Here is a 22,000-nt window from a genome sequence, read left to right as displayed (position 1 = left end):
ATGCACAAACAACAGATCATATAAACAATGCACAAACAACAGATCATATAAACAATGCACAAACAACAGATCATGTAAACAATGCACAAACAACAGATCATATAAACAATGCACAAACAACAGATCATATAAACAATGCACAAACAACAGCTCATGTAAACAATGCACAAACAACAGATCATGTAAACAATGCACAAACAACAGATCATATAAACAATGCACAAAGAACAGATCATGTAAACAATGCACAAACAACAGATCATGTAAACAATGCACAAACAACAGATCATATAAACAATGCACAAACAACAGTTCATATAAACAATGCACAAACAACAGCTCATATAAACAATGCACAAACAACCGCTCATATAAACAATGCACAAACGACAGCTCATATAAACAATGCACAAACAACAGCTCATATAAACAATGCACAAACAACAGTTCATATAAACAATGCACAAACAACAGATCATATTGTGACAGAATTCTTCTTGTTCTCTGTATACAGTGTAGATATATCTTGTATAAATTTAAAATTTGTAATATGTCGATCAGCAGACAGACAGACAGACAGACCATTAACAGTTTATATTTCTGACATTCAATCAAGAGGACAAAACAAAAACCACAGAATTTCCTATTCACGAAACGGTGACAAAACAGGTTTCTGTGTTTGAACTTTGGAATGTTGAAGTCGGCCACCTTCAATGTGAAATATAAACTTGTCATAAAACTTTAATATGTTCACATCAGTATGTTTTCTGCATATTCCTATGCCTAGAGCTTGTGGTAACTTTATGATATAACTTCACACAATAAAGGAGAAATGTACGTGTTTTTTTAAGTAGAGCTATATTTATATAGCTAACAGAAATGTACAGTTTTTTTTTAAGTAGAGCTATATTTATATAGCTAACAGAAATGTAGGGAAAATGTATGTGTTTTTTTTAAGTATAGAACTATATTTATATAGCTAACAGAAATGTACGGGTTTTTTTTAAGTAGAACTATATTTATATAGCTAACAGAAATGTACGGGTTTTTTTTAAGTAGAACTATATTTATATAGCTAACAGAAATGTACGGGTTTTTTTAAAGTAGAACTATATTTATATAGCTAACAGAAATGTAGGGAATCATCAAACAGACATTTTATATACCATATGCTGCTTCCATTGTTTCTCCGTCTTCCATTATCATAGTACAAAGAATCTCGACATCATTTATCATTATTTTGTTTATAGTTTTAAAATCACCTATACATTGTACATTATGTGGGTAGACACACATGCTCTGAATAACTTTCCATACAAAGCTAGCTTCTCTTTGACATAAGCATGAGTTCCTATATAAGTATTTATAGATATTGAACTGGTAAAGGGTTATTAGTGACAGAACTTTGGTGAATGATCTGTGTATGATGCATGAAACTTTCTCTTTAACTTTTTCAGCCTGTTCCTCCTCTGCCTACAGGGACGAATGGAACTCCACCGCCTGTGCCAAAAAAATACACTTCTAAACAAGCATCTATGACATGAGTTTCCCACTTCTCTGTATTATTCCTAACTGCTGTTGCATGGATGGAGTTATAAAACTGGTGCACAAATTTCAGTTATCTTAATCTGCATTTCATTAATTAATACATGTACCATATTGTATGTTTTCATGGGATGTCGATACAGTGACTGTTTATATGATCTTGTGTATTTCTGTGTATTTAAAATTTCACTCTGTCAGGCTCTCATCATAAATATCGACATACAGCTTGCTTTATATTTATGCAGACTCAGGGGCTGGCAAATTTATTTTTTAAGCATTTGCCTTGGGCAATGACCAAATCACTTGCCCTAGCAGTAAATTTACTTGCCCGACCAAAAACTTTATTAATTATACATGAATAAATAGAAATTGAGTTTGATTGTTTTTATTTTTCACCCTCATACTTATCATGATTTACAATGAGCACATCTTCCACAGTTTGAACAGATTTAGGGGCTGTCTCGACTGGTTTTTTTGTCAGTTTTATTTTGATGGCAGCGATACAGGAATAATGAAAGATTTCTATAGATACGTCAGAGGCTGTATATATAATCCCAGAATTCCCCCTCTGGATTTGAGCATTTTCGTGGGAAACACATGCTGACAATTGATATGAATAACTGTGTGTCATGTGGTATTGTGATTTTACTAGTCATGTGAAAAATAAGAAATTTACGGATGGGATTGGTTAAACTGGAGGCTGGATTTCCGGTGCTCGAGTACGAGGTCAACAAACCTAGCTGTCTAGCTGGATCATTGGGGTATTTTTGCTACATTCATGCTGAAGAACTGTTTTACAGATGTGATGATGTCCTTGACATTCTTCACATCAATATTTGAAGCATATAGGAAGCAAGCTTGATCCTTTAAATGTGTTTGATTATGATTTTTAATATTTATTGTTTTACAGAAACACACCTTGATATATCCAGATAGCATCAGTCATAAAATGTTAAAGTCAACTATTAATATTGTTTTTAAACCATTATATATATGCTTTTGAATAAGTCATTGTTAGAAAATTTCGAAACTGTTTGGAAAATGTATACGTATTTCTTCTTTTATATTAAAAAAAAAACCCCAAACAAACAGGACTCATAAGGGACAAATAATTACAAACCGGTTTCACTTTTTGTGTGTGAAGTAATGGAAAGAGTTGTTATTTTAAAACATATAACTTTTTCACACAAACCATCTATTTTACAAGCCGGTTTTTGACCAGGTCATTCCACAATATATTAACTAATTGTTAAAAGTATAGACGAAGGTAAATCATGCTGTATAAGGGTGGGGTTTTTTTTTGGGGGGGGGGGTGTGACTTGCAATACCTTTGATTGAGTTTGACATGAAAGACTTCTGCTTAAATTACAAACATATATATACATGTATATATAGAATATCTGGAAATACATATGTATATTTATAATATGTAAATTATTCATATGTCAGAGCTGTAGTGTACAAAGAAATGCTATCTTCTAGGTTGTTTGATAATACTGGTGTGTCCCAAGGCTCTGTGTTAGGACCACTTTTTTATATCTTTATTTAATGTTTTAGCTGAAAATATGGTTTTAACTCAATACAAAATACGGATGAAACGTTGAAAGAAACGTTGAAAGTCACTTGAATCAAGATTTCGATTTCTAAGAAACATGGTCAATTGACTGGTTGCTTATGTAGATATAAATCGTCAAAAAATAATGGTATTTTTCACTGAAAAGTAACGTTGAACTTTCTAAAATATATTTTACTAGAAGCTCAGTCAACAGTGCAACATCTAGGGTTGCTTTTTTCACATGATTTGATTTGGTCTGTGTTTGTATACAGGATATTTGGTTATTTGAAAAACTTAAATTTGCTTTGATCTAACATCATCTTTCTCAATCATACACTTTTTTTCCTTATACCTGTTTTAGAGAATACCTATGTGGTTTGGGATGGATGCACAATGTCTGGTATTGAAAAAATAGAGAAGGTACACTCAAGCACCGCAAGATCTGTTACATGCCTTCCAATATTGGAATCTAAAGAACCTTTACATTCTAAGACTAGGTGGGAATTTCTGTTTAGGGGGTGCCACAGAGCTAAAATAACCACAATGCAATGTGGTTCCTGAATATCTAAGGAAAGAAGTTTCAAAATCTAATACTGGCAATAGTGAAAATTGCACTACAAATGCGGGCTTGATATTTTCAGGAAGTCATTCATATTGGATGACACAAGTAAATGGAATTTTTGAAGTTTAGAATTAAAGGAAGATACTTCTATTAGTAAATTTTGTAAATATATCTCCACACACATTCATAAAACTCCAATTCCCTTTTCCTATGGTTACCGTAAATGTGCAATAAATATAATTCCTACTACATGCAGACCTAGCCGTGTACTCGGTTTTAATTTATATAGACTTAATGTTATTGACACACCTGAATATTCATATGGAAAACCTGAAGATTCATACCATTTTTCTTTGCTTGCAAAAAAATCCAAACAAAATCTTTATCTGCTAGACACAGGCTTTGCTTCATACTGTGTATCATTGGTACTTCTTTGTTACTTTGTGTCAGCAAAAATCTGTCATATTACCTAGCTGTATTACTTTGACTCGGTTCAGTGAATCATTTCATTTAGTCATAGTTACCTGTATGTAATTTTATGACAATTTCTACTGTATGAATGCATTAGGAGAAGAACTTCCTTTTGTATATTTACATAATAAAATATGTTCAATTCAAAATAGATGTTACTGAGATTTTTTTCTTTTAAACCAGTGTTGTGCACTTAAGGATGGAGACTTTTCAGCGTTTTTTAACTTAAGTGGGTCTCCATAGTTTGAGTGACGTAAAATTTTTGTTGTTAGTGCAATTTCATTAGATATATATATATATATACTGCAGGATGATTTCTGCCCCACTGTCATGTTATTGCAGGGATAGGCATGCTTGAATCTTAATTTACAGCATGCTTAGAAGGAGTGTTTTTTGACTACAATTTTACACAAGTCATGCTCCTTTACTAGCTGATTTATTTGTATTCTTATGAGGCAGAATTTAATATTCTTATAAATATTTAATATGGGGACATTTGATTAACTCTCTCTCTCTCTCTCTCTCTCTCCCCAGATTTTCTTTATGTGCAATTATATTTTAGGAGTTATTTCTTCATCCACCAGAACTATCCGGCGTATGGTATTTAAAGTGTGTATATGTACTGTATTTACAACAGCACAGGGTGTCAAAATGTGGATACCGTAAAAATATGCACTCCTGAAAATGTTCCCTAAATAGCCCACAGTAAAGGCTGACTGGCCCTGGGGTCAAACAATGCCATTCATATTTTTTGCCTGTGGGCAACTATGATATATACACCCGTGATGAAAATGAGGTGCAAGTATTTTACCAGCTGCTATTATTGGAAGAAAACAAGACCATTTAAACCACGAAAAGAATAAGACCTTAAGTTACAGCTTAATCATGTTAATGGACGCTGTCAGTGACTGTGTATATCACACCGGTAATTATTTTTACTATATATTACTATAGAGGGAAAAAAATCAATAAAAATAAGTTTACTAAATTGATGCCGAATAACGCAGTCAGACACGTTCTGTTACCTATCTCATCTGCCGACACCAGAAAAACAACACCCTACGCGGCATTTTACCCGCAAACAAGACTACCCTCAAATCCACGTGTTTTTCACATGTGTGTAAACAGTCGGAGTGCACCTCAGGAAGTAGCCTCAGCTACCAACAGCAAATAGTTCCTTTGTATACACTTGTTATTTCTACAAATTACACAAAATGTCCTAATCAGGGGTACAAAAATCAAGAGAAAAGAAGAAGAGGAAATGAGAAAAATCGCGCAAGGAAAAAAAAAATTTCTTTAAATATATGGAACTACAATTGACTAAGTTCATTTTGATGAACAATTACCTGTGTGATACCTGTAAGCACATTCCGCTCAGCCTTATTTCGGTGACCAGTCAGTCCTGTTTAACTGGCCTTTAAGTCACTAGTCACCTGTAAGCGCTGATCCAGTCACATTTCTTTGACCATCACTTTAATGACCCTCTCAAGTGATGCTTCACTAACCTTTACTGGTAAATACAGTAAAACACGATTACAGCGAAGTGCTGGGGGCCAATAATTTTTATTCGTTATTGGCACAATTCGTTATATCTCCGTTAAATCATAACAGATGTGTTAAAATTACAGGGAATGAAGATCACTATGCTGTTAGCGTGAATTCATTAATTCGTTGTAACTGTGTGTCACTGTATACAGGAAAGCTGTCATTCTGTTGCACCATATCGGGGCGTCTATTATTAGATCGTAATCTCCGGCTTTTGCGTTTAAAGATGCGAAACGCCGGAAACAGGCACGGGAGGACTCACAGCGGGAAAAATTGAATCCGGGCCATGAAATTTCATCCAATTTAAAGTATTAAAAATGGAAATTGGATACTGACTAAACGTCATAAAATGTACTTCACAGACATTAATTTATACATATGCATTGATAGAATCGCAGAGAAGATAGGAAATTGTGTGCATTGCTTCTTCCGTTTCATCCTTTGGTTGGACAATGTTTTCTTTCAGGGGCGTTCACATCACGAGAGAGAGAGAGAGAGAGATACACAGTGAAATCAGCATCACTATTATATTAAAGTTCGCAAATTTTATACATGTATATGTTTATGTACAAAATGTACGTGTGTTTTATCACTGGCAATGTATTAGTCAATATAACCGAGTCTGCATGCCACTACACTAAAGTACACGCAGAGCTGATGATAATTCGATAATTATCATTAAAACTTGAAACACTGCAAAATTATGTAATCTTTGGGAGGAGTTAGACAAATCTTGTACACTCTATGTAATATTTCCTCAAAACTGACAAAGTTCAACAACCTGTAATTTTCTTTTTTAAAAATTTAAGAAAATCAAAATCATCAACTGCGCCATACACATCTTCAATAGCCTACAAACACTCTGTAAAACAAGAATGTCCTCACTTAAAACCGTGGGTGGAGTTAGACAAACCATGTATTCTCCTCGTGACATTGATTCACAAAGAAGCTCCACAGCAAGTTTAAGCTTGATATGTAGGCGTTAGCTTTTATATTTCAAAATGGCAGTTTCCGAAACAGACTAGACCTTCAAGTTTTTAGCTGACGAAAAAGGTGAGATGGTAGAGTATACTTGATATTCTTTGAAAAATATTTCAAGTATTTAGTTTGATGTTGACGGATAATATCAACTGCTTTGAATACATAGTCCAAGAAAACTACACATACGTGGAAGCATCGTCGGAAACCCAGTTGATTACGCTTCGTTCCTTTCTCCCGTGGGCCTATTCATTCCTACTCGCTCGTTCTCATGAATAAATATTTAAAAATATCGTTCAATCAAAATAATCGTTATAGTAACGGAACTCTTCTGTTTTTAAAGATAGCATTAACTTAACTTTGCTATCACAACAATTGTATACCGAAATTGGGCTGAAAGCGTCTTGTTGATTGGACAAATTCGCTCAGGGTATACTATGAGCGTCCAATCAAATTGCCTCATTAATTATTCCTGAGAACGATCGAGAAGGATTGAATGGACCTACGGGTGATAGAGAGAGGAACGAAGCGTAATCAACCGTGGGTTTCCGACGATGACGTGGAAGAGGGTTACATAGTAACGTGTCTGTCCATCGTCATGGTTGTTTAATTGTGTATCGATCTCGGAAAGGCAGACGATTGATGTATATTAAATGATAAATATTTTTCGTTTGTTTTGCACGAACATATAATTCCACTTTTGGTAATCGTACTTATACTATAACTGCTCTTTCAAAAGACGAAATTCTTCAAAACCATGCTTCAGTTTTAGTCACATTTAATATTCCAGTCAATGGGTTAACACTGTACCTATATTGGATTCCTAAAACTTCATAAAAACCCTTACAAACAAAATTAAGATACATTGCTGAATCTAGTAAATGTTCTACCAATCCCCTACCTTTGCTCCTCACCAACAGAGATATTTTTAAATTGAAGTCCGTAATAACTCCAAGTGACTGCAAATTGAAACGATTTAGAGATTCGAATATTAATTTTGATTGATAATAATTCAATTTAGTACATAAATTATGCTAATAACAGGTCTTTATAAAGATACGCAGCTCTTGTTATGTCCAGTTTTATCCAAACCATATAATATCGAGTCTCTAAACCTTTTGGGTCCTTTCATTTATTTATATATTTTTGGTAAATAAAAGAACCGGTCAAAATGGCCGCGATAAGTGAAAGTGCAGACAATTTTTCAATTTTCAGTCATTTGGAGCTATTACGGACTTCAACTTAAAAATATTTCTGTTGGTGTTTTCCGCAGAATTATTGCACGCTGTTCCGTTCGCATAGCTGATGTCGTTTTCTCGGGCGTTTTCAGAGACATTATTTCTTCCGGCGTTTTCTTGATGCTTCCTTTACAAAGGTTTTATTCGTCAAATAACCACTACTACTGACATTAGAAAATGACATCAGTTGTTTTCGTTACGTCACGACTAAATTCTATTTAGGTTTGACCTGTTTTATGAAAAATGTAACCTTTTGAATGCAAAAACTTAATTAGAAAGTTCATAACAATTTTTACCCTGGGCCGTCCACGACCTTTAAAGACCACAATTTTTTCTTTTGATTTATTTCGACTAGGAATTTAACAACAAACATTTTGCCGCATAGTATGTAAATCTAAACCCATTTAAAAGGCAAAAACGCCATTATCCACGAACTTTTTGGACAGCCCTCGTTCTGATCTATAACAGAATAAAATGCTCAGATACCAGAGCTGGGTTGTCGGTCCTGATTCTGTACATTGCATAAAAATAAAAACTAATTATATTTGGTAAGATGTATAATCTCATTATGCTAAAAAATATATATTCTAGTATACAGTCAAATTGATGCATTTAGTATATACCATCACAGTATTTATACATTACTGATTTATATATCTTGTTCATATTCTTCAACATTTTCCGTCACATTGGATATTGTAAACTACAGAGACATAATGGTATTATACACTATAATGAAAAACACATATATCTCAATTATTTTAAAACAGCACACATATAAAATACACCATTAGCTATATGAAAGATATGTAAACCGACATGTCAATCTCTCAGCGATCCTTCCCTGTCGTCTGCTGTCCACCACTCAACGCTGCCTGGATATACCGTAACTAAAGTAATTTCCTTCGCGTGCATTTTACTGATCAAACACTTATATCCCCAGTATATATATATCACGTGATGTCAGAATTGATATATATTAATTATATCTCTTGCCTACACGAAACATAATCCAAGATTATAAATTGTATTCCAAAAGTGTAGCATATTTCGATTGGTCGTCTCCAAAGCTCGCTACTAGGACCGCTTTCGTTTCTCCTTGTGCGGTTTCTATGTGAATGTCGCCCTCCCATACCCCATTCTCATTATGATTTAGAGGCGTCCAATCATTATTTACGACTACTGCAACCGTTGTCGCTTTAGGGATTTGGACTTTGAACGGAACCACTGAGGCAACCTGGGTTGGGTTTAGAGCAAGTGGCTCCATCATTGAGCATCCCTCTTTCCAGTAACCATACTGTTTTGGATACGGAAAAGCTTGAACTTTCACTTCCTTACAGTGTATCAAGTAATTGAAAAGTCCGGGTATTTGTTGACTGTTGTCAGTTAACAGATTTCCATGGACACACAGCGTAAAGAATCCTGTTTTCGGAAGACAAACTAGAAGAGTGATGACATTTGTGTCGGACTGAATGAAGACGTATTGAGAGCATTCAGCTTTTGTTTCCGTTTCGAAGAGACTTGTCGTGAATCGCATATTCTGATATGTTCCAAAGCGTATCTCTAGATAATTCGTATCGGCGTGGATAACTGGATCTGAATGTGTGATGGTGCTTACTCCATATTTGACCAACATCGGTTGCAACCCTAAGAATCCAGATGGCAGTTTGGGCAGCTGTACAGTCTGAATTTCTTCTTCACAAATGATCAAATATTGAGCAATATGTCTCATTTTCTTGCCGTCTGCCTCCGGGTCCTTGGTGTATATCTCTAACCCAAATTCACCTTTGCTAGGCGCGGTAATAGTAAACATGGTCCTGAGTTCTTGGATTTTATGTGTAACGTAGCCTTCGAATTCAGAAGTCTCTTGGTGCTGAAGAAGACGGGTTCTAAACTGCATTGGCTTTGGCGAGAGGATTTCGAATTTTGCAACGCCACCTGTAGTTTTAACGACTGCTGATGTAGTTTGGGTGAACATGTTGAACTGGTAGAAAGCTATGCCAGGACCCCAGCTCTGGTAAGCACATGGCGGGTAAGGTATGGGCTCCGGTGACACCACATCACTTTGTTCTATCTGATATTCACATACATGAGCAAACATATTGTCAGATTTATTTGGATTATCTTCCTTGGCATATACACAAAATGCATACGTTCCTTTCATGGGCAATCGTAGCCTAAAGGTTACTTTGCCATCATTAGCTTCCAGCATGGCGTACCTGTTCAATTTAGTATCTCCAAAATCTTCTTTTCCATCGTCAGTATTAACACTGAATGTGAAATACAACATTTTTGACTTTGGGTATTCAAGCTCAATAGTAGAAATGGAAGAGCTTTTCACGTACGCTTGTTTGTGGCTTAAAAGATCCATACCCAAAGCGAAGAAATGTGGAGTTATGACAGGCATATTGCAAAACTCCTCTACAGTAACCAGCGGATCTAACATCTGCCATTTTGAATCATCTGGAAAGTGGGTGTAAATAAACTTTTGAGGATTTGTCATGAAGAAGTGATTGTCTAATTGGTACTGTACGTGAGATCCGCTCCCAATACTGGTGGTAATAGGTCTCCTAGCAAATCGTGTATCCACCAATTCCCAGACCCCATTAAGTAGCACTGCATTCCAGGTGTGGTGATTCGATCCTGGAGTAAACGTTTGTCCCGGTTTATAATCCATACCCTTTGCTACTCCAAATATTATCTTTGAAACCAAACCACTGTGTCTGAAACACATATTTCCATATTGCTGTTAAGTGGAGTATGTCTACCTACATAAACTGCATTATGATGATTTGCATACCTAAGTAATTCATTTTGAAAGCTAATGGGTTAAATTTCCTTAAGCCTTGTACAAATATAGGCACTTCGTTAAAATTTACTTATAACTGAACTTAATTAATTAAACAGAAATAATTATACATACTTGCATAAGGTGTGGTAAGCCATTGCGTAGGTGGTTCGCTGAGTCTGCAGTCCTCGGAGAGCTTCTTCAGCACTACCGCTATCTACTGAATCGAACGTCAAATTCTGGGGCTTCATGGTCGCCAACCATTGAAAAAGAATTCTGAAATTGAGATTCGTGTACATGTAGACTGTGCAGTCAGCTTCAGTCTGGATCATCTTGCTTGATTCATTCATGAGAAGTAAGCCAGCAATATACTATCTCAACACAAGAGGTCCACGGGCCTTAAAGGTCACCAGTCTTCATGAAACTTAAAATATTACTTGGGCACCAAGTGGATCATTTATCTGAGACAAAATTTCATCTTTTCTGTGATCCGTTTTGAAATATATATTTGTTGTATATTGTTTTACGCCCCTTTTGAGATTTTTTCACTCATATAGAGGCCTAGCTGCAGAACTGTAGCTCTCTGAGAAAATATTGGGACGATCAGAGAGTTACGGATCCACCCCTTAAAAAACCTTCGATTTACGGCGCAGAGAGCTACAGTTCTGTAGCTAATAGAGATCTCATCAGCTTTAAGTGAAGTGCCACAAACTTTGACAAATGCATGACGCTCAGGGCCGTAACAGTAAGGCTTCTTTAACATGCGAATGCCTACCGTAACACAGACACCGTTTTTAAGGTCATGTCCCAAAGAACCGGTCACGGTAACACAGTGGTAGAACGTTCGCTTCGTAACCGGGAGGTCGTGAGTTCGAGCCCCTCTCGTGCAATGGCAACGTCAAACCTAAGACGTGAAAAGAGGTAGTGATTGCTCCTTCGCCAAACGCTCTGCATTTAAAATAGGGAATCACGGGTCTTTCAGATACGACTTTAAAAAGAGAGGTCCCGTGTCATGACAGGCGTTGGTACGTTAAAGAACCATCTAACGGCCCTGAGCGTTAAGCGGTGGTACTTCACCTACAGCTGGTGACGTCTCAATATTCAAGTGAAAAATTCTCAACATAAGCAAACAAATAACCGACCGCAAAATCCGTGACTTTCACTTCAAACGTCGGGCGCTTCCTGTCACTTCAAACGACGGGTGCTTCCTCTCACTTCAAACGCTGGGCGCTTGGCGAAGGAACAGTCACTGCCTTTGTTAAACGTCTTTGATTTGATGCGACGCCGGGATCGAACCCGGACCTTTCGGTTGAGAAAGGAACATCTTAACCACTAGGCTACCTCCACCAGTCAGTTTGAATGGAGACAAAAAAGTTGTACATATACTTGATATGACTTTTTTCTTTACGCAGTAGACGTGGGTATAGTCCCCTCCCCATCCTCCTCTAGATACAGCCCTGATGTTATTAAAGCTAGTCTTCATCTATATTACAGGATAGCGATATTGTTGGGATTAGTCAGACTGGTATTATACCTATGTAATTAGCTGCAATAATGTAGCCCTATCCGATTTTTTTATTCTGACGTTTTCAGGATAGCCTCTCCAAAAAAAAAAAAAAAAAAAAAAAATCGGAGAGGGGCTACATTATTGCAGCTACTATGTGGTGACTGCAGAGCGAAGAAAGAATCCCCTGTGATGTAATCGTTTTAGACCTTAGCCTAAGGGTGAATTCAAAACTCCAATAATCTTGGATGGTTACATTCACCTAAAAGCTCTTCAAACGATCTATAAAGTGTGCTTGACGGAAAGGCCGAGCGACAGTATGGTTTTAAGATATAGGGAAGACTTGCTTACAAAGATACACGTAATTAATGAAATCCCTAACTTGACACTTTTGTGTTTGTGATATGATTATGCCTGCTGTATCTTCTGGTTTTGAGAGATATTCAAAGCAAGGTTTTTTTATTCCGCTATACCTGGCTTTAATGACGTCACTCTCCACATTTCTTGAAAACACCAGATCCCAGAGGAGTTGCTCTAACGTTCTGTATGTTTTCTCACAGACCTGCAATGAGAAGTGTCACATTCTCTAGACGCCCACACACTCGTGATTCATATTAGACAGGCATTTCTAAAATTAATGATTACATTTTTGCATAATGAATGAAGATGAATCAATGGAAGAAATAAGTGCTTTTATAAAATTATCCCCCTAACTGAGGATAATCATTTATGCAATGTGAGTGAATACATTTTTATTTCGTTCATGCAATAAAACTCTTTATTTACCGATTCCACAAACTACATTATACTGTAACACAAGTTTGCACACAGGACCTGTGCTATATCGTCATCTCACGTCTAGATTGGATGTTTTATCGTTAAAATGATAATGTCCTACGGACCGGGTGTGGTGAGGGCCTGTCCCGAGACACAGGTTATTCTCACTATGTCACGTCATGGTTGTGTATGTTTCAATATATTACAGCTCTGACATCAACAATGTAACTGTGGAAAATTATAGCGTAACTTTTAAACAATGGGCCACATCACTCACCCAAGCAGATTGTTTTTTCTCATGCAAATCTCAATTACGTGATCAAACTTGAATATACACAACATAAGGACTCTTGTGTGTATCATTTGGACGTATAATATTAATATAACCTTGTTGTTCATGAAAAGACTTTCCACGTTTTTCCGACATATTCATATCGATGTGGAACCTTCAAATCCCCCACTGTGATTCTGACCCACACTGAGAGGTCATGTTGTGAACGCGTGCAGTATCTTTGTTCACAACACATTGAACACACAAAAGTAATGAAGAAGATATTCAAATGTCCGATGTATTGATCTTTCCTAGATATATTGGTTTTAATCCTACTGTCAGGCCCCAGGGGTGCTGTGACCACGAAATTCATGATTTTCCAATGAAACCCAATTTAGATAGAAATAGTCATGTACTTTCAAAGATCAAGTTAATCAAGCCCAAATATTAAGTACGATGGGTGACGGGAAATAATCTCCAACTGAAGTAGAAATACATGTATGCATAGGCGCTCGGGTCATGGATAATGTGCACTATATCATAGAGGAAATTTGAACTGTGATCGTGACTTCTTTTTTCACTCCGTAACGTGGATTTTTAGTTTTCTGTAATCTATATTGTTTAATATACACTAGTATGCTGTAAAATTTAATTTAATAAATGTTTCAAAATTGACTTCACCCACCGTTTAGTAAAAGAGAATCATCTTCACTTGCAAAGAGTTTTCGGTCCATTCCGCTCCCCATACTCGCTATGGGGAGCGGGGTGGACCGAAAACCCTTGGTTAGCGAAGATGAAAGAGATTTAAAAATTACAAAATAAGATACGGAATTTCTGTCACTATTTAGATTTTTTGGAAGTTTTTGTACGAAAACACTGGTATTAGTTACACAGTCAGTTTGGGACGTAATAGGAATCATCCAGGGTGTGAAATGGAAATCCGTACTGGGCGAAGCGATAAAATAAAAGTAGGGGTAACGGATAAAATAACACAAAGTAGGGGTAACGAATGATGTACGAAAGAGAAGATGGTTTTCACAATTTTTCCTTCTGTTTGAAAAATATTACGTGTAAGTCAGAACGATTAATGTGGCTTCACTTGGAGATACTGCGCATGTCATGTAATTTGTCTGAATCATACCTTAATGGCTGCTGGAAAAGTACAGGTTATAAGTATGCGTATACTCTGAACCATGGAATAAAACAAATATTAGTGGTGTAAACTGAATGAAAACAAACCCATACTAGATGAAAATTAACTACATTACACTAAAAAGAAATCCACATGCTAAAACTGGGATCTAAACATAGTATATATATAGTATATATAGGCCTATATACAGAGGAATTCACAATACCCCGGTATAACTGACGATGGTATTCTCGCCACGCTGTCACGCACTGTACACCGTCACTGAGAATGGAAATGGGATATATTCCGTTGACGTCAATTTAGGAGAATGATACACACCGCCTTTGGAATATTTTATAAAGCACAAAGATAGCAATGAACTCTTAAAAACATAACTGCCTTAAGTGAAAAAAAATCTAATATAACGCACAGAGAAATTCCCCATAATCCAAGTTTTTGGATTTGGATAATTTATTCATGCAGGTGGAAAATGCATGCTATCTTCCTGTTTTCAGCCTCAAAACCAGACAACTGTAAATCAAGGGAACACTATCACCCTGCCACAAATCTCATGTATTCTGATTGGACAATCTCATGTGCTCTGATTGGACAATCTTATGTATTCTGATTGGACAATCTCATGTGCTCTGATTGAACAATCTCATGTGCTCTGATTGGACAATCTCATGTGCTCTGATTGGACAGAGCATGCTCTCCTGCTTAAGATTGGTTGAAATAAAAAGTAAATAATTATGAAACCACACAAAACATTACATCCATACTAGCACAATTATTTCAGAACAGTTGTCGACATGAACGAGTGCTTTATGTTCAAACAAATCGGGGTATTTGGGAATTTAAGAGAGTGGGTTGAAGTTTAATAAATGACTGATGATCAACTTTTATATATCTTACTCGCTATGTTTTTGTTAATAATATTCAACCAAAGGGGGTTGCTACCCCCGTGACCCCGTCTAGATCCACCACTGTGTCATACCGTGGAATCACTTTAATTCGTGGGAGGCCAATGTTCGTGGGTAAACAAAATTTTTCTGGTTCGTGGGGACGTAATTTCGTGGGTAAGCGATACGATGCCACTTGCCTCTAGGAGATATAACTCTACTTGGTTTAAAAAAAAATGTTCGAGGACACGTAAATTCGTGGGTAAGAGTGACCCACAAAATCCAGGAAAATCAATCCCCCACGAACAATGATGATTCCACAGTGTTCAGGGACAAAACATATTAGTACATGTAATTAGACCCAAAAAAAATGTTGAGCTAAAAATCAAAAATATTAATCTTGTTCTTGAAACGCAAGAAAACGCTATTCATTTGCCAACGGAATGTGCAGCTTGAAGCATGTACACTTAAAAAGATAGATGACCCAAACTACATTATTTTCACCTCATCAATTACTTCCCAATGGAAGATGGCATGATTCGGCATTGGGGGAAATACATTCCCCTTATATTCGAGGATGTTATTTGAAAACATTAGACGGGCAAACAGTTCTACCAAGAAGACAAGTTCTGTCCACAACAGGAAGCCTTAGTGAAACCTGCAGTAATAAACTCACAGATCTGTATAACAGTGACAGTTACCGACTTCACGTGATTCTTTATGTTACCGATTTCACGTGATTCTCTATATTACCGATTTCACGTGATTCTCTGTTACCGATTTCACGTGATTCTCTATATTACCGATTTCACGTGATTCTCTATATTACCGATTTCACGTGATTCTCTATGTTACCGATTTCACATGATTCTCTATGTTACCGATTTCACGTGATTCTCTATATTACCGATTTCACGTGATTCTCTATATTCTGAGTCCAGTCGACCTGGGTGGCTGGTGGAAGGGAACTGGTTGATCTCGGGGAGGGTTCTGGAACTAATGAGTCGTCAACCTTAACGTCCGGCAACTGGAAGTGAGCTGGAAGACTGGCTGGTTCTTTGTTTTGGAATACCTATAAGATATTCAAGGTCATTTATTTGCATGAGCTTTATTGGGCAACATTCTTCCTAAAAACAAGTTTTGTTTTGTGTGTTGTCGAATATGGGTGAGGATTTTAAAAATTGGTTTTGATAGACTTTCAGTGAAGTTATGACCTTGAACATTTTAAAGAATATACAGGGATTTTTTTCAAACCTTACAGATTGTTAAATTAAAGTGGCCTGTGGGGATCCGGGTTAGAATAGGTCCTCAGTACCCCTTGCTTGTCGTAAGAGGCGACTCATTAGGGCGGTCCTTCGGATGAGACCACAAAAACCGAAATCCTGTGTCACAGCAGTTGTGTCACGATAAAGATCCCACCCTGCTAAAAGGCCATAAGAGCCGAGCATTGGCCTATATTTTGCAGCAATGGTGAAAATGAGTGAAATATTCTCGAGAGTCAATCAATCAAAAATATTAGTATCTATTCTATGAAAAAAGTCAAGTAAGATCTATGGCATAAACAGAAGGCTAAATCATAAGTATTTTTACTTCCTGTATCATTGACTTTGATCGGGAAAAATTCTAGTTATCATATAATATGTATATCAAATTAATACGTGCGATTATCAGGCACGTAGCACCGGGGGTGAGTGGAGGAGGCCTGAACCCTTCTCCCACTCTTTTACAATGTTCATTTTTCGTTAGTTTAATATTTTCACATGAAACGTAAGATATATTGGCTGATTGCCTCTCTCACCTTTTGGTGGTGAAAATGTAGGATTTTGAAATTTTCAGCGAACGAACATTTTTAAAATGACTTTGCTTGTTAGGAATCTTTGACAATATAGTGAAGTCAATTTCCCCGGCGGCTTCTCGCTACGTACCTAATAATCCATTAACAAATTGCTCAGCAAAAATTAAACGTTAGATCATTAATAAAAAATTAACCATATCTTCAGGTTCCTCTGTTTCAAGATACTCTTCCAATTGCGCTTGTGTGAAGTTTTCGTCCCTCCAGGAACAGCTGATAAGAAACTGACAGACATGGTGAAAGCCATGCTGTTTCCTACTTGGGAAACATCCAAAAATCTCCAGTCCGTACTCTCCCGCGTAAGGCAAAGTCACAGTCAAAAACGACTTCGTGTCATCGTCTTTTATATCTATACATCTCTGCAATTTTGATTCTTTCCATCCGTTTCGGCACAAACGGCAAAGAATATGGACTGGTCGGGTTTTGTTAATTTCAATTTTGATTGCCTTTTCATCTGTAGTTATCAAGCCTCGTTTCTGCAGCGGGTATAAACAGAACTTATCAGTACGTTGACCGGGTCCCCAGGTAGTGTCCCAACATTTGGGCAAGGGGTCATCCTCGATACAGGACTTGCTGATTTGAACCTTGTATTCTAACACTTCCAACATCCGGGTATTTCCAGTATGACCGTTTCTCTCCTGTAAACTTTTGGCAAAAATTTTCAGAAAATAATCTCCAGGTGCGGGAGTACGCAGAACAAAAGTTGCCCTTCCATTTTGTACTTCGTGGAATATAAAATACTTCAGCAACACCCCATCAAACCTGTCACTGGACGTGTCAGATGTGACTAGCTGATAGCTGAACTTGGCAGGATGTGTCACCCCTAAATCCCACTTCACTTGGCCTCTCTTTGTTTCGATTACGCATTTCACATTCGAAATGAAATTAAGCCCTACTTTGAAAAAGTGCGGTTTGACAAACGGGTAGTTCTCAAATTCGTTGATAGGGATTGGCCTATCAACCAACTGCCATCTTGGTTCCTCCGCCCAGTGGCTAAACTGCAACTGCTCCGGGTCCGTCAGGAAGTAAAATTCGTTAAACTCTGACGAATTCTGAAACAAGACAATCAGGAAGTAAAATTCGTTAAACTCTGACGAATTCTAAAACACGACAATACTATGGCGCTTTGAAATTACAATTCACAACTGCTTGTCACTTGAATTAAAACACAACGCTATTAACTCCATAAATATATGTATCTGCTTTGACAAAGGATTGAAAACTCACCTTGTTTCCGTTTAAGGCTCCCCATTTCGCATCCACAAGAAACCAGTCCCCATCAAAATACACAGCGTTCCAGGAGTGTCGGAACTTAGGGTCCAGACCCGAATCTCCAGGGCGGAAGGCTTTTCCCTTTGCGTAACCCGTGATTATCTTGCAGTGTAGTCCCGCAAACCTACGAAACAAAGAACACATGTCAGTGCGCAGGCAGAAAAAGTACGATCTAGCTCGTCAATACAACCTATCATTGGGTCAAATGCTGTCTGACGTGTGTCATGCCGATTCTTAGGCCGTTCTTAGCACATTGATTTTGACTACAGATAACTCCGTTTACCTGATCAAGATATAGGGTTCACGGCGGGTATGACCGGTCGACAGGGAATGCTTACTCCTCTTAGACACCTGATCCAACCTCTGGCATCTCCAGGGGTCTGTGTTTGCCCAACTCTCTGTTTTGTATTGCTTATAGGAGTTATGAGATTGATCACTGTTCATTATCTTCGCCTTTCACGTGCGTGTACCGGTACGTGGGTAATCAAAGGAAAGAGCATCTAACTACCCCCAATATCCATGTTATACGCATATTGTATCTTTCGCAGCCATGCATTACTGTGTGAACTGATAGAACATAGGCTTGAAAACGGTGAGAGGATCAAGAATGTGCCCTCTGACTTTAATTGTAAAATTCCTACAAGATTTCAAAAATCAGAATTTCTTCAAAGCTTACAACGAAATTATCTTTCTTGTAGGTAGGCTATTTTTCCAATAGCAATATTTTTAAAGGTAATTTTCTTGCTTGTCAGGTGACGAAGTTCTTGTTATATGTCAATTTTTTTATATTCTCAAAATATAAAGGAATGGTGGTTCCAATAGGCCACTTCTTAGGTAGATTTTTCTGAGACCGTGTGTAAATTGTATCCTTGAAATTTCTGTTCGAGAGACGATATTTTTCTCAAAATGATATCAAAATGCGTAAACAATATTGACAGAAAAGACAACATGCGTAAACAATATTGACAGAAAAGACAAAATGCTCACGTGCACAACAATTGAAACATTTGAGAATGTGCAATTTTCCCGGCCTGGAACTTGTTGATGTATTCCTCCGCAGTATTTCCACTCGGATCATTTTCAAAGCACTGCTTGACACCGGCAGTCATGGACGTCCATCTGTATATGGCCCTGTAGTTTGAAACGAATAGAACATGTCCTGAGAGTATCCAGACAGACTTAAATTATTACAAAACTTTAAAGATCAAAATATGTCGGCATGGTAGTCGTTGTCATTAAATTTTCCCATTTTCATCTTCTCCAGAACCACTTCGCCAATTTCAACTGAAACGTAGCACATGGTGAATATGACTTTTAAAAAGAAAGCTTCCCCGTCAAAGTCTCCTACTCTCTATCCAGGAATGGTAGAGGCCTGGCTCCTCATTATTACGAAATTTGATTGTTTGATGTCCAAGATTTTAACAGGAAGGAGTTTAACTACATACACGACTTACGAAGTTCCTCCCTAGTATTACTTGTATAATTACTAGCCAGGGACCAATATATTTCATATATCTGGTCAATGATTCTGCTCTTCTCAATTAAGTTGGTTGTTTGATGTCTGGGAGTAGGAGAGATTTTTAAAATAAAATAACACATTTTCACTATATGAACATAACTCCCCACCCTAGCACCAGACTCTCTGACCATGCATTTCACAGCTGCAGTAGTTCTTTCTCTCCTCAAGATTACTATGTAATGATGTTGTTTGATGTTCAAGAATGAAAAAAGATTTTAAAAGAATCATACAGTTTTCAACATGTGTGCCATAAAGCCTTGTTAAAGCACCAAATCCCCCGACCACGGAGCTATGAATTTCACAGGTGTAGCAGAGCGACCACGGAGCTCTGAATTTCACAGGTGTAGCAGAGTCCTCTCCCTAATATTGCAATGTACTCGGTTCAGAGGTCAAGAAGATTTTTAAAAAGTAATGCATTTTCATTATAGTATGAGGCTTAAAGCAAAGCTAGCACCAGAGCCCCTGACCGAGGGTCCATGAATTTTACAATTTTGGTAAAGACCTCCTTGTCTATCATGACTATAGACATATTTCCTTTGCTAGGTGTCCATGAGTAAAGATTTTTTTAATAGATTGCATCTTTTTGTTTTGATCTGATCTCTCCATGTAAAATGTGGTAAATCAGATCAGATGTCGACAATGTCCGAATGTGGACACAGGATGGACGACGACGGACAAAAACGTCGAAATATTACACATGTAGGTCCCTAAAATCTGCTGAAGTCATCTGAGGAAATAGCAGCATTGCTTTCAGAAATGCTCCCACCATCATGCCACAATTTTAGAATTACTCAACTATCTACTGCAACAATGTCATGAAATTTATTTTGAAATTATGTCAGCAATCACGAACATTTCTAAAGTTAATGGTATTCCTTTTATCAAAATTGAGAACAAAATGGCTTCAAGGTGATTTTACATGAAATATGCAATGATTTTTTTTCCTTTGGGAACTCACTTCTGCTACACGAAGGTAGTTTTAACTTATCTTATAAAAAAAAATTATCAGCTTCCGGAAAATGAAAAGGGCGCTAGTCTTGTACCACAGTCACGTTTGCCTGTTTATACCAAAAATGACTGAAACAGATTAATATCACATAAAAAGTCCCCATTGATATGTCAACATGTATACATCCTGCAACATGTGGAGTAAGAAAGTTTATAGAAACAATACGGGAATATCAGTGTGTGGAAATAAATAATTTATTATGGAATTTATTTAATTTTCTCAAAAATCTATCAAATCAATCAAATGTAATTTTTTTTACTTTGAGATTTATTTTCCTGCATTGCAAACACATTCCAGAATTGAACTAGGTTTCAGAATTTAAACTTTGTACTTTCTTTTCAGGAAGAGAAAGCAATTTCATATTCACTTTTTTCTTCTTAACTCTTTAACCCATGTTTAGAGAAACGGTTGGTGTCGACCTGCTTTTTCTCTAAAATTTTCTCCGCCAGAAAACTGTTCAGGCGTACACGATCCTCTATCGTCGACACGCCTAGACGAGATAGTTCCATGTATTATGTGTCAAACAATGACAGCCAGTAAGAACCACACTTTCTTTTTGAAACATGTAGTTAGTCAGTAGTTAGTCGGTAGTTAGTCATTAGTTAGTAAGTAGTTAGTCAGGAGTTAATCAGTAGTTAGTCAGTAGTTAGTAAGTAGTTAGTAAGTAGTTAGTAGTTAGTCAATATAGTTAGTAAGTAGTTAGTCAGTAGTTAATCAGTAGTTAGTCAGTAGAAGGTACTCCTTCCAATACAGAGGTCAGTGTCTTCTCGTTCACGTTGTGTGTCATTTACAAAGTAAAAGACAGAACTGAATATGAGTCATAACTTAATTTTTCAGGACATGATACCTTATTTTGATATTAAAGTTATTTCAAAAACTGTAAATAAGTAAAAATCATTTAACAAAGCATATTTTATCAAGACATAATCAATGCACAAATGGAAGACCTAAGGCTTTACTAAACTGGCACAGGCAAACACCGAGAAATGATAGAAAGAAAAACCCCATCTGATAATATTCAACTGTATGTTATGGTGTAATGGTTCCACGAGTTTATCATTAACATAAATAAGTTGTTTG

At 36.8% G+C, this 22,000-nt stretch overlaps 2 protein-coding genes across 6 annotated transcripts in view; one reads left to right on the top strand and one right to left on the bottom strand.

Moving 5' to 3' along the window:
- The window catches only part of LOC125660039 (dedicator of cytokinesis protein 1-like), a 138,686-nt gene extending 134,404 nt beyond the window's left edge, over positions 1–4,282 (top strand). For all 3 annotated transcript variants that reach the window (XM_056149697.1, XM_056149696.1, XM_056149700.1), the window contains one exon: positions 1,458–4,282. In XM_056149697.1, the coding sequence (XP_056005672.1) occupies positions 1,458–1,544 (87 nt within the window). In that variant the 3' untranslated portion in view covers positions 1,545–4,282. The remainder of the gene's footprint in view (positions 1–1,457) is intronic.
- Positions 4,283–8,438: 4,156 nt separating this feature from the next.
- The window catches only part of LOC125658533 (uncharacterized), a 34,844-nt gene continuing 21,282 nt past the window's right edge, over positions 8,439–22,000 (bottom strand). For all 3 annotated transcript variants that reach the window (XM_048889812.2, XM_048889809.2, XM_048889811.2), the window contains exons 4-10: positions 19,380–19,523; positions 18,348–18,516; positions 17,258–18,172; positions 16,176–16,340; positions 12,660–12,748; positions 10,818–10,958; positions 8,439–10,617 (exon numbers count right to left, since the gene is read on the bottom strand). In XM_048889812.2, coding sequence (XP_048745769.2) covers positions 8,913–10,617; positions 10,818–10,958; positions 12,660–12,748; positions 16,176–16,340; positions 17,258–18,172; positions 18,348–18,516; positions 19,380–19,523 — 3,328 coding nt within the window. In that variant the 3' untranslated portion in view covers positions 8,439–8,912. The remainder of the gene's footprint in view (positions 10,618–10,817; positions 10,959–12,659; positions 12,749–16,175; positions 16,341–17,257; positions 18,173–18,347; positions 18,517–19,379; positions 19,524–22,000) is intronic.

Source organism: Ostrea edulis, chromosome 9 (genome assembly GCF_947568905.1).
Source record: "Ostrea edulis chromosome 9, xbOstEdul1.1, whole genome shotgun sequence".
Taxonomy (NCBI): Eukaryota; Metazoa; Mollusca; class Bivalvia; order Ostreida; family Ostreidae; genus Ostrea; species Ostrea edulis.
The sequence above is the reverse complement of the archived record's forward strand: the minus strand, read 5'-3'. Positions and strand labels throughout refer to the sequence as shown.